General features: G+C 47.9%; 1 protein-coding gene across 1 annotated transcript in view; it reads right to left on the bottom strand.

Annotated features, from left to right (window-relative positions):
* B4GALNT3 (beta-1,4-N-acetyl-galactosaminyltransferase 3) overlaps positions 1–13,473 on the bottom strand; it is a 129,358-nt gene extending 115,885 nt beyond the window's left edge. The window contains exon 1 of the mRNA XM_049783204.1: positions 13,289–13,473. Within this exon, the coding sequence (XP_049639161.1) occupies positions 13,289–13,457 (169 nt within the window). The 5' untranslated portion in view covers positions 13,458–13,473. The remainder of the gene's footprint in view (positions 1–13,288) is intronic.
* Positions 13,474–17,793: the final 4,320 nt, after the last annotated feature.

Raw genomic sequence — 17,793 nt, 5'->3', positions numbered from 1 at the left:
CATCCCAGGTGGGCACACTGATGAAGTTCGGGCAGGACAAACATGACTTGTGTGTCTCAATAAAAATGCTCTCCTGGCAAGCGCCCCAACTCCAGGGGTGCCAGCCTCAGTGGGCACCTCAACCTAATGTGTGATCCCAGAGAGCACTTGTCAGGCATGTATGTGAACTCATGTCGTCCCAACAACATCCACAACAAAGGAACTAGGAACGAAGAGGGAATTCGAAAAACAAGCAGGAGAGATAGTACAGTTAGCATGTTTGTCTTAGGTGCATCTAACCTGGGTATGAGCCCTGGCACCACCTACAGTCCCCTGAGCACTGCCAGGAGTGATTCTTGAGCATCTTGGGGGGCCCAAACTCCACCATCCCCCACAAAAAGTCAAATTGGAGCCAGAGAGATAGCATGGAGCTAAGGCATGTGCCTTGTATCCAGAAGGACGGTGCTTCGAATCTTGGCATCCCATATGGTCCCCTGAGCCTGGCAGGAGCAATTTCTGAGCATAGAGCCAGAAGTAACCCCTAAGGGCTGTTGACCCAAAAACCAAAAACAAACAAACAAAAAACGTCAAATTGGCTTTTTTGTTTTTGTTTTTGGGCCACACCTGGCAGCACTCTGGCTCTGGGCTCAGATTTGCTCCTGGAGATTCGGGGGAACCATATGGGATGCCAGGAATCGAACCCAGGTCCGTTGAATAAGTTGTGTGTAAGACAAACACCCTACCACTGTGCTATCGCTATGGCCCCTAAAATCAATTTCTCAAGAGAATCATAGCCATTTCTAATACCAAGATCAGAGTAAACATTTTTGGGTTTCATGAACGGTTTTATTTTATTTTATTGGCTTTTGGGTCACACCCAACAGTGTTTAGAGTTTACTCCTGGCCTTGTGCTCTGGGATAACTCCCAGAAGTGCTCAGAGAATCATATGCAATGCCAGTGATTGAACCTGGGTCAGCAAGCACCATACTGCTCTAGTATCAGGCCCTGAGGCAACATTTTTTGGAGAGTTCTCATCCACAGGAAAAGCACTCTTTTTTTTTTTTTTTTTTGACATTTAAACGCATTTTTATTTTGTTTGATTTTCAGGCCATACCAGGCAATGCTTGGGATTTACTCTTGGCTGTGCTTAGGGATCATTCCTAGTGGAGCTCAGGGGACCATATGGGTCACTAAGGATCAAATCCAGGTCAAAAGCAGAGACTCTGAATCCCATCCTTACAACAGCTCCAAAGGAGTGTTTCACAGGGCTGAATCTTCAAGTCCTGAGCTCCTTGTTGCTCACTGGCCACTTATTGTAACTCCTTTATTTCAGGAATCATATATCAGTCAGATTGGACTTTCCAAAGTATAAAAAGCCATTTTACAAGGTTAATGTGGTCTAGAGACACGGCTGTCATTTGGCATAATGACCAAGTATTACTGCTATAATCACCAAGAAAAGTGTTAAAAATAAAACATATACTGTGTAATTCCATACATGAAGTATAAAAGTTGACTAAAGGAATCACCATGCACGGAACTCAAACAAAGTTCCAGAGGACCCCACAAGGTTGGTAGTTTTCTATTTCATTAGAGTTTTCATGATACATATATCTTCAGCTTGAAGACTGATTCACCCAATTGTATGCCTACTTGTGAAATTTTCTATATATATGTTCAGAAATGTTCATTTAAAAAAAAGTGAGAACATACACCATTTGCACGCTCATTTCAAAAAGCTGGCCAGAAGTTGAAAAACAAAACACTTTTTTTCTGACTTTTGGGTCATACCCAGCAATGCTCAGGGCTGACTCCTGGCTCTGTATTCGTGGGTCACTCCTGCTAGTGTTCAGAAGACTATATGGGATTCTTGGGATTGAACATGGATGGTAATGTGAAAGGCAAGCATGCTACCTGCTATATTATCACTACTATATATATATAGGAATAGAAACAGTAGAGTAGGTAGGGCAGATGCCTTGTATGGGGCCAACCTAGGTCCAATCCCTGGCATCCTATATGGTCCCCTAATTGCCAGGAGTGACCCCCAAGCACCACTGGGTGTGATCCACAAAACAAAACTATAAAAAAGGAATATTCCATTTTGCTTATTTCTAGAATATTTCTGACACTTAACGTAGCAGTTGTTGGGCCAGAGCAATAGTACAGCCAATACATTTTTCTTACATGTAGCGGCCTAGGTTCAATTCCAGACATTCCATAGAATCCCTTGAGCACTGCCAGAAATAATTCCTGAGTGCAGAACCAGGAGTAACTCCTGAGTATTGGTAGGTGTGGGAGGGAGGGAAGGGAGGACGGAAGGACGGACGGAAGGAAGGAAGGAAGGAAGGAAGGAAGGAAGGAAGGAAGGAAGGAAGGAAGGAAGGAAGGAAGGAAGGAAGGAAGGAAGGAAGATAGAAAGAGAGAAACAAAGACAGAAAGAGAGAAAGAGAGAAAGAAAGAAAGAAAGAAAGAAAGAAAGAAAGAAAGAAAGAAAGAAAGAAAGAAAGAAAGAAAGAAAGAAAGAAAGAGAGAGAGAGAGAGAGAGAGAGAGAGAGAAAGGAAGGAAGGAAGGAAGGAAGGAAGGAAGGAAGGAAGGAAGGAAGGAAGGAAGGAAGGAAGGAAGGAAGGAAGGAAGGAAGGAAGGAAGGAAGGAAGAGAGAAAGGGGCCTGGAGAGATAGCACAGCGGCGTTTGCCTTGCAAGCAGACGATCCAGGACCAAAGGTGGTTGGTTCGAATCCCAGTGTCCCATATGGTCCCCTGTGCCTGCCAGGAGCTATTTCTGAGCAGACAGCCAGGAGTAACCCCTGAGCACTGCTGGGTGTGGCCCAAAAACCAAAAAGAAAGAAAGGAAGAAAGAAAAAGGAAGGATGGGAGGGAGGGAGTTAGGAAGGAAGGAAGGAAGGAAGGAAGGAAGGAAGGAAGGAAGGAAGGAAGGAAGGAAGGAAGGAAGGAAGGAAGGCAGGCAGGCAGGCAGGCAGGCAGGCAGGCAGGCAGGCAGGCAGGAAGGAAGGAAGGAAGGAAGGAAGGAAGGAAGGAAGGAAGGAAGGAAGGAAGGAAGGAAGGAAGGAAGGAAGGAAGGAGAAAAAACAAAAAAGAAAAAAGAAAGAAAGTGCTTGTGAGATGGGGCTGGGGAGATAGTACAATGGGTAGGGTGCTTGCGTTGCACATGGCCGACCATGTTTATCTCTGGCATCCATATGGTTCCCAAGCATTGTCAGGAGTAATTCCTGAATGTCAGAGCCAGGAGTAAGCCCTGAGCATCACTGGGTGTGGCCTAAACATAAAACAAAAAATATTAATAAAGTAGTTCTTATTAATCTATTGCCCTCTAATCAGAATATACAACACATTCGGCCCACCGTCCTTTATATATGCCATCAAAACTACCCTCTCATCTCTGACTAGTACTTCATCACATGGCTTATATAATTCTATTGTAGATCAAAATGCATCAAGAGAAGCTGGTTCTAAAAGCTCAAAATGTGTGATGGCCTAGTTTCGACCCTCACCCTCCTTGACAGAAGGAAAAGGGCCAGTGGAAAATCAGATTCTGAAACTGGTGGAACATGGTGGAGACCCGGACAGTAAGCAGCTGACTCCAAGATCAGCCTCTAGGCCCCGTTCCAAAGCAAACTCTGGGATGGCGGCTGCTCTGCTCGGCTCCATAAAACTCTGCGACTGGAGAACAAGCCCAGGCTCCGTGGCCTGGAAAATTACTGCAGTGCAACTACAGCCGCTCCTAAAATCAGCGTAGAGGTGGTTTCTGAAGGTGACTGGAAAAGGCAGCCCTGACACGGGGTGTCTGAGCAACGCCTAGGACTGGAGTGCAAAGCAAATGGGGCCTCGTTTCCCCCCAAAGGACCCAGAGAGCATGAGCTGTGCAGCTGCCATTTTTCGGATCCCATCAGAACCAAGAGTGAAAAACAAGGATGGGAAGCATGGGAACGAAGGAAGGAAGGTCTCCTTTGCTCCAGGTACAAACAGGTCCCAGATCTGAGGAAAACATCCTTCTAGGCTCACAGAGATGGTTTATAAGATTGAGCACATGTTTGGATGTAGGAGGCCGGGGTTTGCACCCCACCACTACACAATTTCCTGAGTACCACTGGAAGTAATTTCTGAGCGCCAATAATACATACACAAACAGCAGAGGCCCCTAAGCACCACTATTTTGACCTCAATCTCCAATCACCCCCCCCACTTATCCCTTTTGGGGGTCTCACCTGGTGGTAATCAGGGGCTACTGCTGGCTCTGTGCTCAGAAATCACTCCTGGGGCCCAGAGAGATAGCACAGCGGTGTTTGCCTTGCAAGCAGCCAATCCAGGACCAAAGGTGGTTGGTTCGAATCCCGGTGTCCCAATACGTCCCCCATGCCTGCCAGGAGCTATTTCTGAGCAGACAGCCAGGAGTAACCCCTGAGCAATGCCCGGTGTGGCCCAAAAACTAAAAAAAAAAAAAAAAAAAAAAGAAAGAAATCACTCCTGGCTGGCTCAGGGGACCATATGGGATACTGGGATTCAAACCACCATTCGTCCTGGGTCAACTGCATGCAAGGCAAATGCCCTACCGCTGTGCTATCTCTCTGGCCCCCCACTTATCCTTTTTGTTTGTTTGTTTCTGGCCACACCTGGTGGTGCTCAGGGAGTTCTCCTGGCTCTATACTCAAGAATCACTCCTGATGGACTCAGAGAACCATATAGGGTGCCAGGGATTGAACCCGGATAGGCCCCATACACGGCAAGCACCTTTCCCCTTGACTATTGCTCCACCTACCCTCTAATCTTTATAATAAAATAACAATGGTGGTTAAGTTATTTTGAATGGCTTCATTCTTTTTGGGGGGTGTGGGGAACGCCCATACCTGGTGATACTCAAGGATAACTCCTGGTTCCACACTCAGGAATGACTTTTGTTTCTACTCAAGAGACTATATGGGATGCTGGGAATTGAACCCAAACCCAAGTCAACCACATGCAAGGCAAACACCCCACCCACTGTGCTATCACTCCAGCCCCACGTGGTGTCATTCTTATCCTTTGCATTTGTTTTCAAAGATTATTGTTGTTTATATAGAGTGGCACAAGGAACAAGAATTTCTAGGTTCTATTTTTGTCTCAGTCACTGATAAAATATTTGCTAGTGGAAGTTTTCAGGTACTTAGAAATTAGAAGCTCACCCTCAATAACCAGAAAGTATTCGGTGGAGTGTCCAGTCTGTGCCCAGAACTGAATATTGACCTGAAAGCACATACAGTAGTCTCGTGATCAGAACAGCAGCAGAGAGAGCTAAGTAGACACAGCCAAAGGAGATGGAGGTTGCATGGGAAAGAGGGGCCCCCCAGACACTGGCAGTGTGGGCCTGGGTTCTAGGCCAGGGGGAATATAAGCATCAGTCATGCACCCTACTTGTTTGGTCCACTCCTAAACTCTGAATGTCATGCATTTCAATTCAAACCACACACATCTCGACCTAGATTGTTCCCTCTCCTGCTCTCCCCAGCCTGTGGTTCTGATTACTGCTCTGACCAGAGTTACCTCTGGTTGTCACCTTTTCTAAGAGGAATGACTCTGGGGACCCCAGAAGCTGAAGAGTCTCCCTGACAGCTATGGATCAGCACCCCTCAACCCAAATAGAAATCCACAGGATCAAGCAGAGAGGTGAGTTACAGACAGAAGGCGGATAAGCTGATGAATTCTAAAGCTTGAGAAAACTTGGGGCTTCCACTGGTCAACCTGGCATTAAAATGGAACACACCTGGCACAGCAAGACTGCCTGCCCTCCTCACTGCTCTGTATCAAGTAGGTCCCAATAACGGGTCAATTATTGAGCAAAAAAGCTGGGAAGCATTTGAATCTAGACCCCTGCTTCCAGCAGGAAAGGGGTAGTTCAATGGTCACAAATGGGTTGAACTTGTTCCAAACTCTACCAGAATGGAGTTTTCAGTTCCTGATAATTGTCTGTTCCCAGGGCTGCCTTTCAGGAGGCAGCTGAAAATCCTGAGCTACTGATGACTCCATTGCTATAAAGTGACTGCCCTGGGACAAGAGCCCCATATATTACCCTCACCTGTTCTGGGGACAGCCTAGCAGTGAATGGGCTAATGGCCAACCACATGTGAGAAACTTCCATAGCCAATACCACCATCATATACCAAAACACTATGCAAGGCTTTTAGCATTACCTTTGCCTGTTGCATCCTACAATTCTAACCTACCCTAAACCTTTCCATTGCTTTCTCTTATATCCTAAACAAACTCCACTCTTTGCATTTGTTAGTCTTTAACTTTAGCATCAACCATTCTGTATCCTCCTGAATTCATACCCTCAACTTGACAAAATCACAGGTTCCACATTTCCAAGCACTTTTTTTTTTTTGAGGGGGAGCCTCCATATTGTATGATTCTGGGCATACTCTTGGCAATACTTGGCAACCAAGCCAGATGGTTCTGTTCAGCTTCAGGAGAAACTGCACTTCTGGAGCTGGGAGTCACCAAAGTGACATCTGGTGGTTAGTGACCCAAACTCTTGTCTTTTATTTTCTCTTTAGGGGGTTGGGGGTGTAGTTTGGAGGCTATACCTGGCGTGTTAGGGGCTTACTTCGGGCTCTGTGCTCAGGAATCACTTTTAGCGATGCTTGGGAGACCATATGGGATGCTCAAACCCAGGTTGGCTGCATGGAAGGAAAATTCACCTTTCTGCCATACCATCACTCCAACCCCTTGGCCTTTATACTGCTTTTTCTGCCTACAATAGCCTTCTTTTCCTACAGCCATTGAAATGTTTTCACTTGCATAAAATATTAATGGAAAGAGCAACGTTCCATCTCCAGAATGGTCCCAATGGTTCTACATTTGTCAAATTTATTTTTTGTCAAATTTAATAATTATTTTATATTATGATTTGGATGGGAGGATGGGCAGAAAGGAGAACTAAGCCACACCCATGGGATGCTCAGGGCATACTCCTGACTCTGTGTTCATGGGTCCTCATGTGGTATCAGGGATTAAACCTTGGTAGGCTGTGTGCAATGCCTTTACTCCCTACTCATTTCTCCTGCCCCAATGACTAATTTTATACAGGCACCCAAATACCCTACTCCCAGAGAAAAATGTTATAAGAGTAGAAATCATAATGTCTGGGACTGGAGAGAGAGCACAGCAGAAGGGGATTTGTCTTACATGCAGCCATCCAGATACAGGTTTGATTCCCGACATCCCATATGGCCCCTTGAGCCTGCCAGGAGCGATTTCTGAGCACAGAGCCAGGAGTAACCCCTGAATGCCGCCGGGTGTGGCCCAAAAACAAAACAAACAAAAAAAAAGAATAAGAAATCATTATGTCTCATCATCATTTTTTCTCAGTGATCTAGCACAATATCTTCCATAAAGTATGTGCAAATTAAATATATTTAAATAACTCAGTGGACAGCTCTAATTCTTTTGTACAGGGGAAACATGTTTCTGTCTGTTAATGACTTGAGCTGTTTTGCTCTGAAGTCACTCCAACTGTGGTTTTATCTTTCTCTGCATAGGGAGCCCAAATTGTACATTATACGTATCTTAAACTACTGGTTTATTCCGGGAAGCTGAAGCAGGAAGTCCATTCCCCTGTCATTACCGCCCTGAAGTTGGTGCCCACCATCACTTCATACACTGCTCCCAGTGCCAGATCAACATAGCAGTCACACAAGGACAGACAAATGAAAGGTTCTTGGTAATGAAGGTTGGTTTGACAGATGACAGGAAAGCCAGCGGTAGGGCTAGAAAAGAGAGGCGAGGCAGGGCTCTGTGTTGGAAACAGAGCCAAAATGGGGCTTGAGTTGCTGTGGTCAAGGCCATGGAAGGGTATAGCTATGGGTATAGCTCTGGAGGCGAAGTTTCTACCTTAGTTCTTTGGCGTCTGTCAGAGGAAATGCTGGCAGGTCCCATCCTACAGCTCTTCCTTCCTTCCTCCCATCCCTCCTGAGGAATAGCCCTAAATTAGGAATAAAACTGCTAGGAGAAGGGCCCAAAGAACTGGCTCAATGGGCCTCATGCAGGCAAAGCCCAGTATCCACCCTACATTGTGTAGTCCTTAGAGGTAAACCTAGAGCACAGATATATGAGTAGCCCCCAGCATAGTCAGGTATGGCAAAAAATGTATAATTATATATATATGTATTATATATGTACACATATATGGCACAAGGCTGGGATCTTATTTAATGTTCTGTATTGATTTGATTTGGATGAGGGCCACATCTGACTATGCTCAGTGCTTTCTCCTGCCTCTGCACTCAGAAATTACTCCTGACACTATACATGGGGTAGGGTATGGGGTGCCAGGGATCAAACCCAGGTAGACATTGTGCAAAGCAAGTACCAGTATTACTTGCTGTATTACTTCTCCAGCCCCCTCACCACCACCACCAAAAGAAAACTTCGATCCAATCTGTCCAGGCTTTTGTTGTTGTTGTTGTTGTTTTGTTTTGTTTTGCTTTGCTTTGTTTGGGGGCTATATCTAGCAATACTCAAGGGTTACTCTTGGCTCTGAGCCCAGAAACTACTCCTGGCAAGTTCAGGAAACCATATGAGATGCCGGGATTCTAATTCAGGTCTGCTATGTGCCAGACTGTCCCCACCATCCTATTGCTTTGCCCCCTGTCTGGGTTTCTTAAAAACAAAGGACAGGGCCAGAGTGATAGTGCAGTGGTAGGGCATTTGCCTTGCACGTGGCTGACCCAGGACGGATCTCGGTTTGATCCCCGGTGTCCCATATGGTCCCCCAAGACAGAAGCAATTTCTGAGCACATAGCCAGGAGTAACCCCTGAGCCCAAAAACCAAAAACCAAAACCAAAACCAACAAACAAAAAACAAGGACAGAAGACAAGGAGTCAGAAACCATAGTCAAGGGAAAAGTCAAAAAAAAAAAAATGCCACCCTGGCATTCAGGGTTTCAGGATTTCAGGAAACAGAAAGAAACAGGAGTCCCTTTGTACTCGGGATCATACTGTCATTATAAATCATGATAAGGAAGAGGCCAGTCTGATAGATAATAGAGCAGGTAGGGCAATCACCTTGTATGTGCGCAACCTGAGTTTGACTCCAGCAACTCATATGGTCCCCTGAGCCCTAAAGGCTGCAAAGAATATGAAAATCAAGCAGAGAATGAAGACTGATCCGAGAAGAAACCCGAATAGACACGAAAAGTGCAACAGCTGAATTCAGCGATTCAGACATTAGGTCATGTGGTTATGATTCTAGCCAGTGGGTTTGAGGTCTGAGGAGAGAGCACACCTGAGGGGAGATAAAATTATGTGCTGGGTGGAAGAGGGGACGGGTATTTTAAGTGGGGAAGGAAGGGCCATAAGACAGCTGCTTTCCTTGTTGTTTTTGTAGTTGGGGTGGAGTGGAGGAACCATTGACTGCCATGTGACATAATGGTGTCCCTCCCAGAACCTCTCGCATGTATGTACTGCAAAGGGTTCACCCACTTGGGACTAGGAAAGGGCTAGGACAGGGTATAAATATGGGTTTTCAAGAGCCCACTATTCACACCTAAGTGCCCATCAACAGAGGAGTCAGTACAGCAGACATGACACAGGACAGGAGAATGGTACAAAGGGCTGGAGGTCCTGCTTAGCATATGACAGCCCTGGGTTCCATCAGTACCACCTGATCCCCTGAGCACCAGAGGTGCCTGAATAAAGCTGAGATCTCCTGAAGCCTGACTGCCTTTGAGTTTTCTACCCGCTGCTATCCTGAACCCTCAGACCCGCCGGCTGAACAGGGTGGCAGATGAGTGGTCCCAGCTAGAGGAGAAAGGCATCGCCCTCCATCCATCCCATAACCATCAAGCCCCATTCAAGGACTGATTTTATTCTACAGTACCTACAAAAATAACATGTCATATACACACATGATTATGACTTAAAATTTTTTTTAAAGGTAAAAATCCTACAGGGCCAGACCAACAGTACAGTGGGTAGAATATTTGCCTTGAAGGCAGTTAACCCAGGTTCAACCCCTGGCTCTGGCAGCACATACGTTCCCCCAAGTCTCACTAGTAGTGATCCCTGAGCACAGAATCAGGAGTAAGTCCCAAGTACTTGTCAAGCATTGCTCCACCCCCCATAAAAAATTAAAGAAAGAAATCCCATTTTGGGAATTTTTTTAGTTTTGTCTCTGGGCCAACACAGGTAAGTCAAGTGTCAAAGATATTATACAATCTCTGGCCTCAAAATTCTGTCATATGCAATAATACAGATTTATCTAAAATGTATACGAGTGAAATAAGTCAGATAGAAAAAATATCATATGACTTCGTGTATATATGTATGATACACTGATGTCTACATATGAACATCTATATAAACGAGTAGCAGGGCTTGAGAGATACTATATTTTTAGCTCTATATCTTACACGAAGTTAACTCTGAATTGATCCCCAAGTACCACAGGGAGTTACTAATGATAGAAATAGCCCTTGACCACCAAGTCAAGTGTCCCCAACCCAAGCAATCCTTCCCCCCAAAGAAGAGTAGATTAATTGCATCTTCCTGAGAAAAGAGCTCAGGGAAGGCAAGAACTAGATACAGGAAGACAGATTTGTTCATTGGAAGAATTCTTAGGGCCTGCGATGGAGTTAGCTATAGAGCATGTGTGGGTTTTGAATCAATTCCAGAAAAGCAAGAAAAGAAGAAAAGAATATCCCTGGGCTAAAGTAATAGCACAGCAGATAGGTCACTTGTCTTGCACATGGCTAACATGACATCCCATATGGTCCCCCAGGAGTAATTCTTGAATGCAGAACCAGGAATAACCCCTAAACAACACCAGATGTGGCCCCAAAACAAAAGAAAAGGAAAGAAGAAAAGAGGGGCTGCAGTGATAGCCCAGCAGTAGGGCATTTGCCCTGCACAGGACAGACCCAGGACTTGGTTGGGTTGATCCTCGGCATCCCATATGGTTCCCCGAGCTTTCCAGGAGTGATTTCTGAGCACAAAGCCAGTAGTAACCCCTGAGTGCTGGCAGGTATGGCCCAAAAACAAAACCAAAAAAAAAAAAAATGGAAGAGGGAGACAGGGGGACAGAGCAATAGCACAGCAGGAGGGCATTTGTCTTGCATGTGGCCAATCCCAATCCAGGAACCCTGGTCTGATCCCCACCATTCCATATGGTCCCCTGAGCCTGCCCAAAATGATTTCTGAGTGCAGAGTCAGGAGTAACCCCTGAGCACTGGTGGATATGGCAATTTAAAAGAGAGAAAGATGAAAGAAAAAGAAAGAAGGAAGGAAGGAAGGAAGGAAGGAAGGAAGGAAGGAAGGAAGGAAGGAAGGAAGGAAGGAAGGAAGGAAGGAAGGAAGAGAGAGAGAGAGAAAGAAGAAAGAAAGAAAGAAAGAAAGAAAGAAAGAAAGAAAGAAAGAAAGAAAGAAAGAAAGAAAGAAAGAAAGAAAGAAAGAAAGAAAGAAAGAAAGAAAGAAAGAAAGAAAGAAAGAAAAAAAGAAAGAAAAAAAGAAAGAAGAGAGCTGGAGCGATAGCACAACAGGTAGGGTGTTTGCCTTGTGTGCAGCCAATTCAGGTTCAATCTCCAGGATCCCCTATGATCCCCAGTCCACCAGAAATGATTCCTGAGCGCAGAGCCAGGAGAAACCCTAGAGTACCACTGGGTATGGCCCAAAACCAAAAAGAAAAAAAGAAAAAAAAAATTAGATAAAAGAGTTGATTTCTAATAGTCAGACAGAACTAACAGGAAAATGATATCACACATCCTAAATATCCTGCTGAAGGGAACCTTGTAGATGTTTTGTCCAAATTCCTTACTGAGAAACTTGTTTTGGGGCTTGGGGCCGTACCCTGAAGCAGTCACTCCTGGTCTTGTCACAGGAATGATGTACTCAAAACTTTGAATGGGCAATCTCCACTTAATCCTCTAACTAGAACCAGGATTGGAATCCCAATCTCCCAATCAGAGTTAGTTTATCAGGGATCAGAGAGATAATACAGAGGGTGGAGTGCCTGTGTTACAGGAGGCCAACCTCGGTTCAATGCCTGTCATCCCATAGAGTCCCCCCACCAGCTTGTGAGGAGTCCTCCCTGAGCACAAAGCCAAGGAATCAGCCCTGAGCACCAACCCAGGGGTGTGACCTAACTCCTAGAAAATTGAGCTCCGCTGCCACAAAGCGCCAGGTTCTGACATAAATATACCTCTCCCCTGAACCCACTCAATTACGGACCCCAGAAATTTCTTTTGGCCACCACACCCAACTGGGCGCACAGAGGTGGCACAGAGCGTGTCTGAGCATCTTCACAGCAATGTCATCATCGGTGCCTTCTGAGTTTGCAGAAAGTAGAAAGGGCGCTTGGAGCACAGAGCACCTCCGCCCACAAAGAGCTGCAAGGAAGGGCACCCTAACTTTCTCGGCTTCTTTTCCAGCTCTTCCACTGACTTTTCCCATTCCCTGGCATGTTCTGGCTTTTGTTCGGTGGACAGCATCAATGGGACATTGAGAGGCGCCTTGGAGGGCCGTGCCTACCCAAATGAAAAAAGGCAAGCAGCAACAGCAGGTCTGCCCATTTTCCTAGGAGGAAAATGAACCAGGAGAAAAAAAAAAGCCAGCGACTTGGGTGAAGTTCTCAATAGGAGACTTTCCCCCTGCTGTCTCTTAAGCGGGATTTGCCTGCGCTCAGAGGCAGGAGTTGGGGGGCTGCAGACAAAACAGTGAGGGGTGTCACAGTGAGTGAGCAGCCTGGGCAAGGGGTGCTGGAGAGCTGGGCCAGGAGCAGACGAAAGGAGAAGGCGAGAGATGCTTTTCCAAGGGGGGAATTTGCCACGACTAACTGAAAAACAGAACCTCGAGAAGCTTGGGGAGCCAAGTTGGGGCGACTCAGCCAGAGCGCATCGGTGCGCACAGTGGTGCCAGGCGATGTGGGGTGCAATTTGGAAGCGGGTGCGCCTGGAGAGGTGCCCCGGGGTGGGGAGAGGTGGGCTGGCTGGCTGGGGGGACCCCCATTTTCCTGTATCCCCTGCGGAGGGGACAAGCACGCAATCACAGACCAATGGGCAGGACCAAGTGGCCCCTGGCAGGCCGGGGATGGGGACCTCCAGGCTTTGTGCCACCTGGTGCTTGCCCCCCAGCAGCCCCCAAAACACACGCACAGGGGGTGCCTCCTCCCTCCTTTGTCCCCGCAGCAGCCGGTGGGCGGCTGGAGAGGGAAAGGGGTTGGAGAGAGGGAGAGGAGGGGAGGAGAGGAGGAGAGGAGGAGAGGAGAGGCGCGCGCCCCTTGCGCCCCCAAGGCGCGCCCCCCGTCCCCGGCCACTCACTGCGGTTGAGGGGGTGCCCCGCGACCCTGGCGGACGCCGCGAGCTCCAGGTAGAGGGTCCAGAGCCCCAGGGACAGCAGGCCGAGCAGCAGCGCCAGCCGGCAGCGCCTCCGCGGCAGCTTGGCCAGGCGCGCCAGCAGCAGGGGCAGCGCGGCCCGGGGGCTCCCCATGGCGAGGGCGCTCGGACCCCGGCCCGCCCGCTCTCAGCCCGCCGCCCCCGGCCCGCTCATGCCCCGACCCCCGCCGAGGCGCCCCGGCTCCCCGATGGCCGCGCTGTCCTGCTGTCCGGCGCCCCGCTCGCCTGGCGCTCCGAGCGTCCGTAGGTGCGCGCCGGCCCGCCCGACTGCCCGGCCCGGCCCGGCCCCGCCAGGCGCCTCCGCCCCGCCCCGGGCCGCCCGCACACCCACCTGGCACGCCCAGGCAGGTGGGCTCCGCCCCCGGCCCCCCAGGAGCCGGGGAGGTGGGGAGGCCCGTGCACACGCGCGCACATGCCATCTGGGCATGGCAACTGGCCATGCCCAGGGTTGGGGTAGGGTAAGGGTAGGGGTAGAGGGGTTAGGAGGAGGGTCAGGGTGAGGGGGAAGGGGACAGCTAGGTTTAGGGTGAGGGTTAGGTTAGGGTTAGGGTTAGTTTTAGAGAACCAGGGGGAAATGATGGGTTCTTAGACGGTGAGGGTGAGGGTCTGGGTAGGGTTAGGGTCAGGGTTAGGTTAGGGTGAGTGTGAGAATGAGGGTTAGGTTTAGGGTGAGGGCGAGAGTCATGGTTAGGGCTTAGGGTTAGGGTTAGTTTTAGGAAACCAGGAGGAAATGATGGGTTCTTAAAGGGTGAGGGTCAGGGTCAGGGTGAGGATGAGGGGTAAGGGTCTGGGTAGGGTTAGGGCCAAGGTTAGGTTAGGGTGAGTGTGTGAATGAGGGTTAGGTTGAGGGTAAGGGTGAGGGTCATGGTTAGGGCTTAGGGTCAGGGTTAGTTTTAGGGAACCAGGAGGAAACTGATGGGTTCCTAAAGGGTTAGGGTTAGGATTTGTGTTGTGGTTAGGGTTAGGTTTAGGGTTCTATGTTAGGGTTAGAGTTAGGGCTGTGCTTAGGTTAGGGCTAGGGGTTAGTGTTTGTGTTAGGGTTAGGGTTAGGGTTAGGGAACCAGTAGGAACTTGACTGGTTCTTATAGGGGCTCTGGCCTCTCACCCAACTTCTAGCTCCAGTGCTATCATGGCCCAGTACTACCTGTCCCCTTCAGATCACAAGAGTTCCCTGAAGTTTGGGGCTGGAGTGATTTTACAGCAGCTAGGCTGCTTGCCTTGCTCACAGCTGAGCTGAGTCAACCCTCGGCTCTCCATAAAGTCCCCCCCCCGAAGCACTGCCAGTAATGATTCCTGAATTGAGAGCCAAGAATAAGACCTGAGCATCGCCAAGTGTGGCTCCACAGAAAATAAAATAAAATAATCAAGGGTTGTCCCAATACTAGCCAGGAGGCCTTGGCTTCTTTCTTCCATCATCCCTTTTCCCACGTGGGATTTACGGACCTAGCCCACCTAGGCTAAGCCACTCACAAGCAGAACTGCAAGTCGTTTTTCCCCCCTATAAACATACAATAGCAGATGCTCAGGGGGGTGCAGGGATTGTAGGGGGTGGGTGGAGTGTGTGTGGCTTAGTATTGAACAGTTCTGGAAGAAAATTAACGATAATAAATATTATTTACTGTATCCCCCCCAGAGATAATACTGTGAGTAGACTGACACTACTTTGATCCCTGACACAGCAAGTGGACCCCCCAACATGGCCAGGAGGACAGGACAGGCCTGAACACAAAACAAGCCACAAGTGAACCCTTAGCATCTCTGGGAGTGACCCAGAAACAAAGAATCAAAAGGGGGGCCAGGAATTGGCTCAGTGACTGGCCTGTGTGAGGGCCTAGATTGGATCCCAGCACTGCAAAATCAATATAAGCAAAAAATGAATGCAAATGAATGTCAAAAAAAAAAAGGAAAGGAAGTCATTTCTATAATTGCAATAGTCATTAACATATTCTGTATTCTCTTGCTCAGCCCTTGAGGAGATAAAACCTTATTACCAGATTGAACTGAGATAATTAAAGTCCAGAGGAGCATCGCCTGCGGTCAGCGGGTGACAGTGCGGATCCCTTTTCCACCCTCTTCCAGGATTGGTCGGAAGAGAATGGAGACAGGGAAAGCTCAAAAGCATTTTCGGACATTTTAAAATTAAATGAAGACACTGCAAACACTGTTGCCAGGCAGATGTTGACAGAATTGAAATGCGTTTCCCTCAGGCGCCAATGACCTTAGTTCCTCAGTTGGGTGTTTCTCACTGACTGGCTACTGTGCAGCCCCTCAGGATTGCATCCTCATCACCACATCTGCCCCCTTTCCTCTCCTCCATCATCTGATAGTCTTTACTTTTTATTTTGCTTTTTTTTTTTGTCTTATTTTGTTTTATTTTGGTTTCTGGCGGTGCTCAGGGCTTACTCACTTCTGGGGGACCTTAAATGATCAAACTCAAGTTCGCTGAATACAGAGCAAGCACCTCTCTCTCTCTCTCTCTCTCTCTCTCTCTCTTTCCCTCTTTCTCTTTCTCTCTCTCACTCTCTCCCCCTTCCCCCACATTCCTAGTCTTTATAAAATGCTTTTACACAATCTGACATCGTCTCAAAATATTTAATAGTTTTCCAATGCGTATTGATTAACTACAAACTGTAAATCTGAAACTCAAGGACTTCCAAAAACAGTTTTCATTTCATAAAACAATATGAAAGTTGGGGCCGGAGAGATAGCATGGAGGTAAGGCGTTTGCCTTGCATGCAGAAGGACAGTGGTTTGAATCCCGGCATCCCATGTGGTCCCCCGAGCCTGCCAGGAGCGATTTCTGAGCTTAGAACCAGGAGTAACCCCTGAGTGCTGCCGGGTGTGACCCCCAAACAACAACAACAACAACAATATGAAAGCAGCCTAGATACAATGACTGCCCCAACAGATTCTTTTCAGATTGTTTCTTCAAGGACCAGTTAAAATCTAGGAGATAGTTTGGGTTTTATTTTGGAGGTGGGGGGTAGTTTTTGGCTCACACCTGGTGGCGCTCAGGGCTTACTCCTGGCTCTGCACTCAGAAATCACTCCTGGCAGGCACAGGGGACCATATGGGATGCCGGGAATTGAGGCACCATCTGTTCTGGATTAGCTGAGTGCAAAGCAAATGCCCTACTGCTGTGCTATCTCTCCAGCCCCAGGGGTGGTAGGCTTTTTGAGGAAGAGGAACTGCACCTGGTGGTGCTCGGGACTTACTCCTGGCTCTGCGTCAGGGATCACTTCACTCCTGATGGTGCTCTAGGGACCACAAGTGGTACCTGGGACTGAACCTGAATTGGCCATATGGGAGGCAAGTGTCCTACCCTCTCTGTTCTATAGCTCTGGCCCTCTGGGGAATGTCCTTAAAAGAATGTAATCCTGGGCCAGAGAGATAGCATGGAGGTAAGAGGTCTGCCTTGCATGCAGAAGGATGGTGGTTCGAATCCTGGCATTTCATATGGTCCCCCGAGCCTGCCAGGAGCGATTTCTGAGTGTAGAGCCAGGAGTGACCCCTGAGTGCTGCTGGGTGTGGCCCAAAAACCAAAAAAAGAAGCGGGGGGAGAAAAGAAAAAAAAAGAATGTAATCCTGAGTCACACACCAACCTGGTGTCCTCCTGGGGCTGTGGTGGGTGATGCAAACAGTCTCCAATCTTCACTGTCTTGTACTGACTCATAAGTCTTTTTTTTGGGGGGGGGGTCTGGATCTGACTTGGCAATGCTCAGAAGTGACTGCCACAGTAGGTGGTGCCACCGATAGTCCTAACTCAGTGCTCCAGGTTATATGTTCGGGGAATCATATAGAGCTCATTTATATCAAGCATGTCCTCCAACTTATTGAGATCTCTTTCTGGCTCATGATATGTCTTGATTTCCTAACAAGTAAGAACTTGGGACCAGAGTAATAGTACAGTGGGTAGGGCATTTGCTTTGCACACAACCAGCTCAGGTTTGATCTTTGGTATCCCATATAGCACCGCCGGGAGAGATTTTTGAGTACAGAGCCAGGAATAACTTTAAGCATTGCCAAGTGTGCCCCCCCCAAAAAAGAATGAAGAAATAGGAAATTTACCTCCTTCATATATAACACAGCATCCATGTAGTAGTTAGCAATATTGAGAAAGTAGGGAGCACTCGGAGAGGATGACCTTCCTTCTTTACATGGAGTTTTTTAGGACTGGAGAGATAGCACAGAGGTGGGGGATTTGCCTTGCCCTCGGACGATCCAGGACAGACCTGGATTCAATTCCCGGCACCCCATATGGTCCCCTGAGCCTGCCAGGAGTGATTTCTGAGCCCAGACTCAGGAATAATCCCTGAGATCTGCCAGGTGTGGGCCCCTCCCCCCAAAAATTGTATTTTTTTTTTTTTAGCAGGAGGTAACTCTGAAGGACAGTGTCCACAGAGAAATATTTCTGGAAACTTTCAAACCAC

Source organism: Suncus etruscus, chromosome 11, assembly GCF_024139225.1.
Source record: "Suncus etruscus isolate mSunEtr1 chromosome 11, mSunEtr1.pri.cur, whole genome shotgun sequence".
NCBI lineage: Eukaryota > Metazoa > Chordata > Mammalia > Eulipotyphla > Soricidae > Suncus > Suncus etruscus.
Note: the sequence above shows the minus strand (reverse complement) of the source record. Positions and strands in the feature narration are given on the sequence as shown.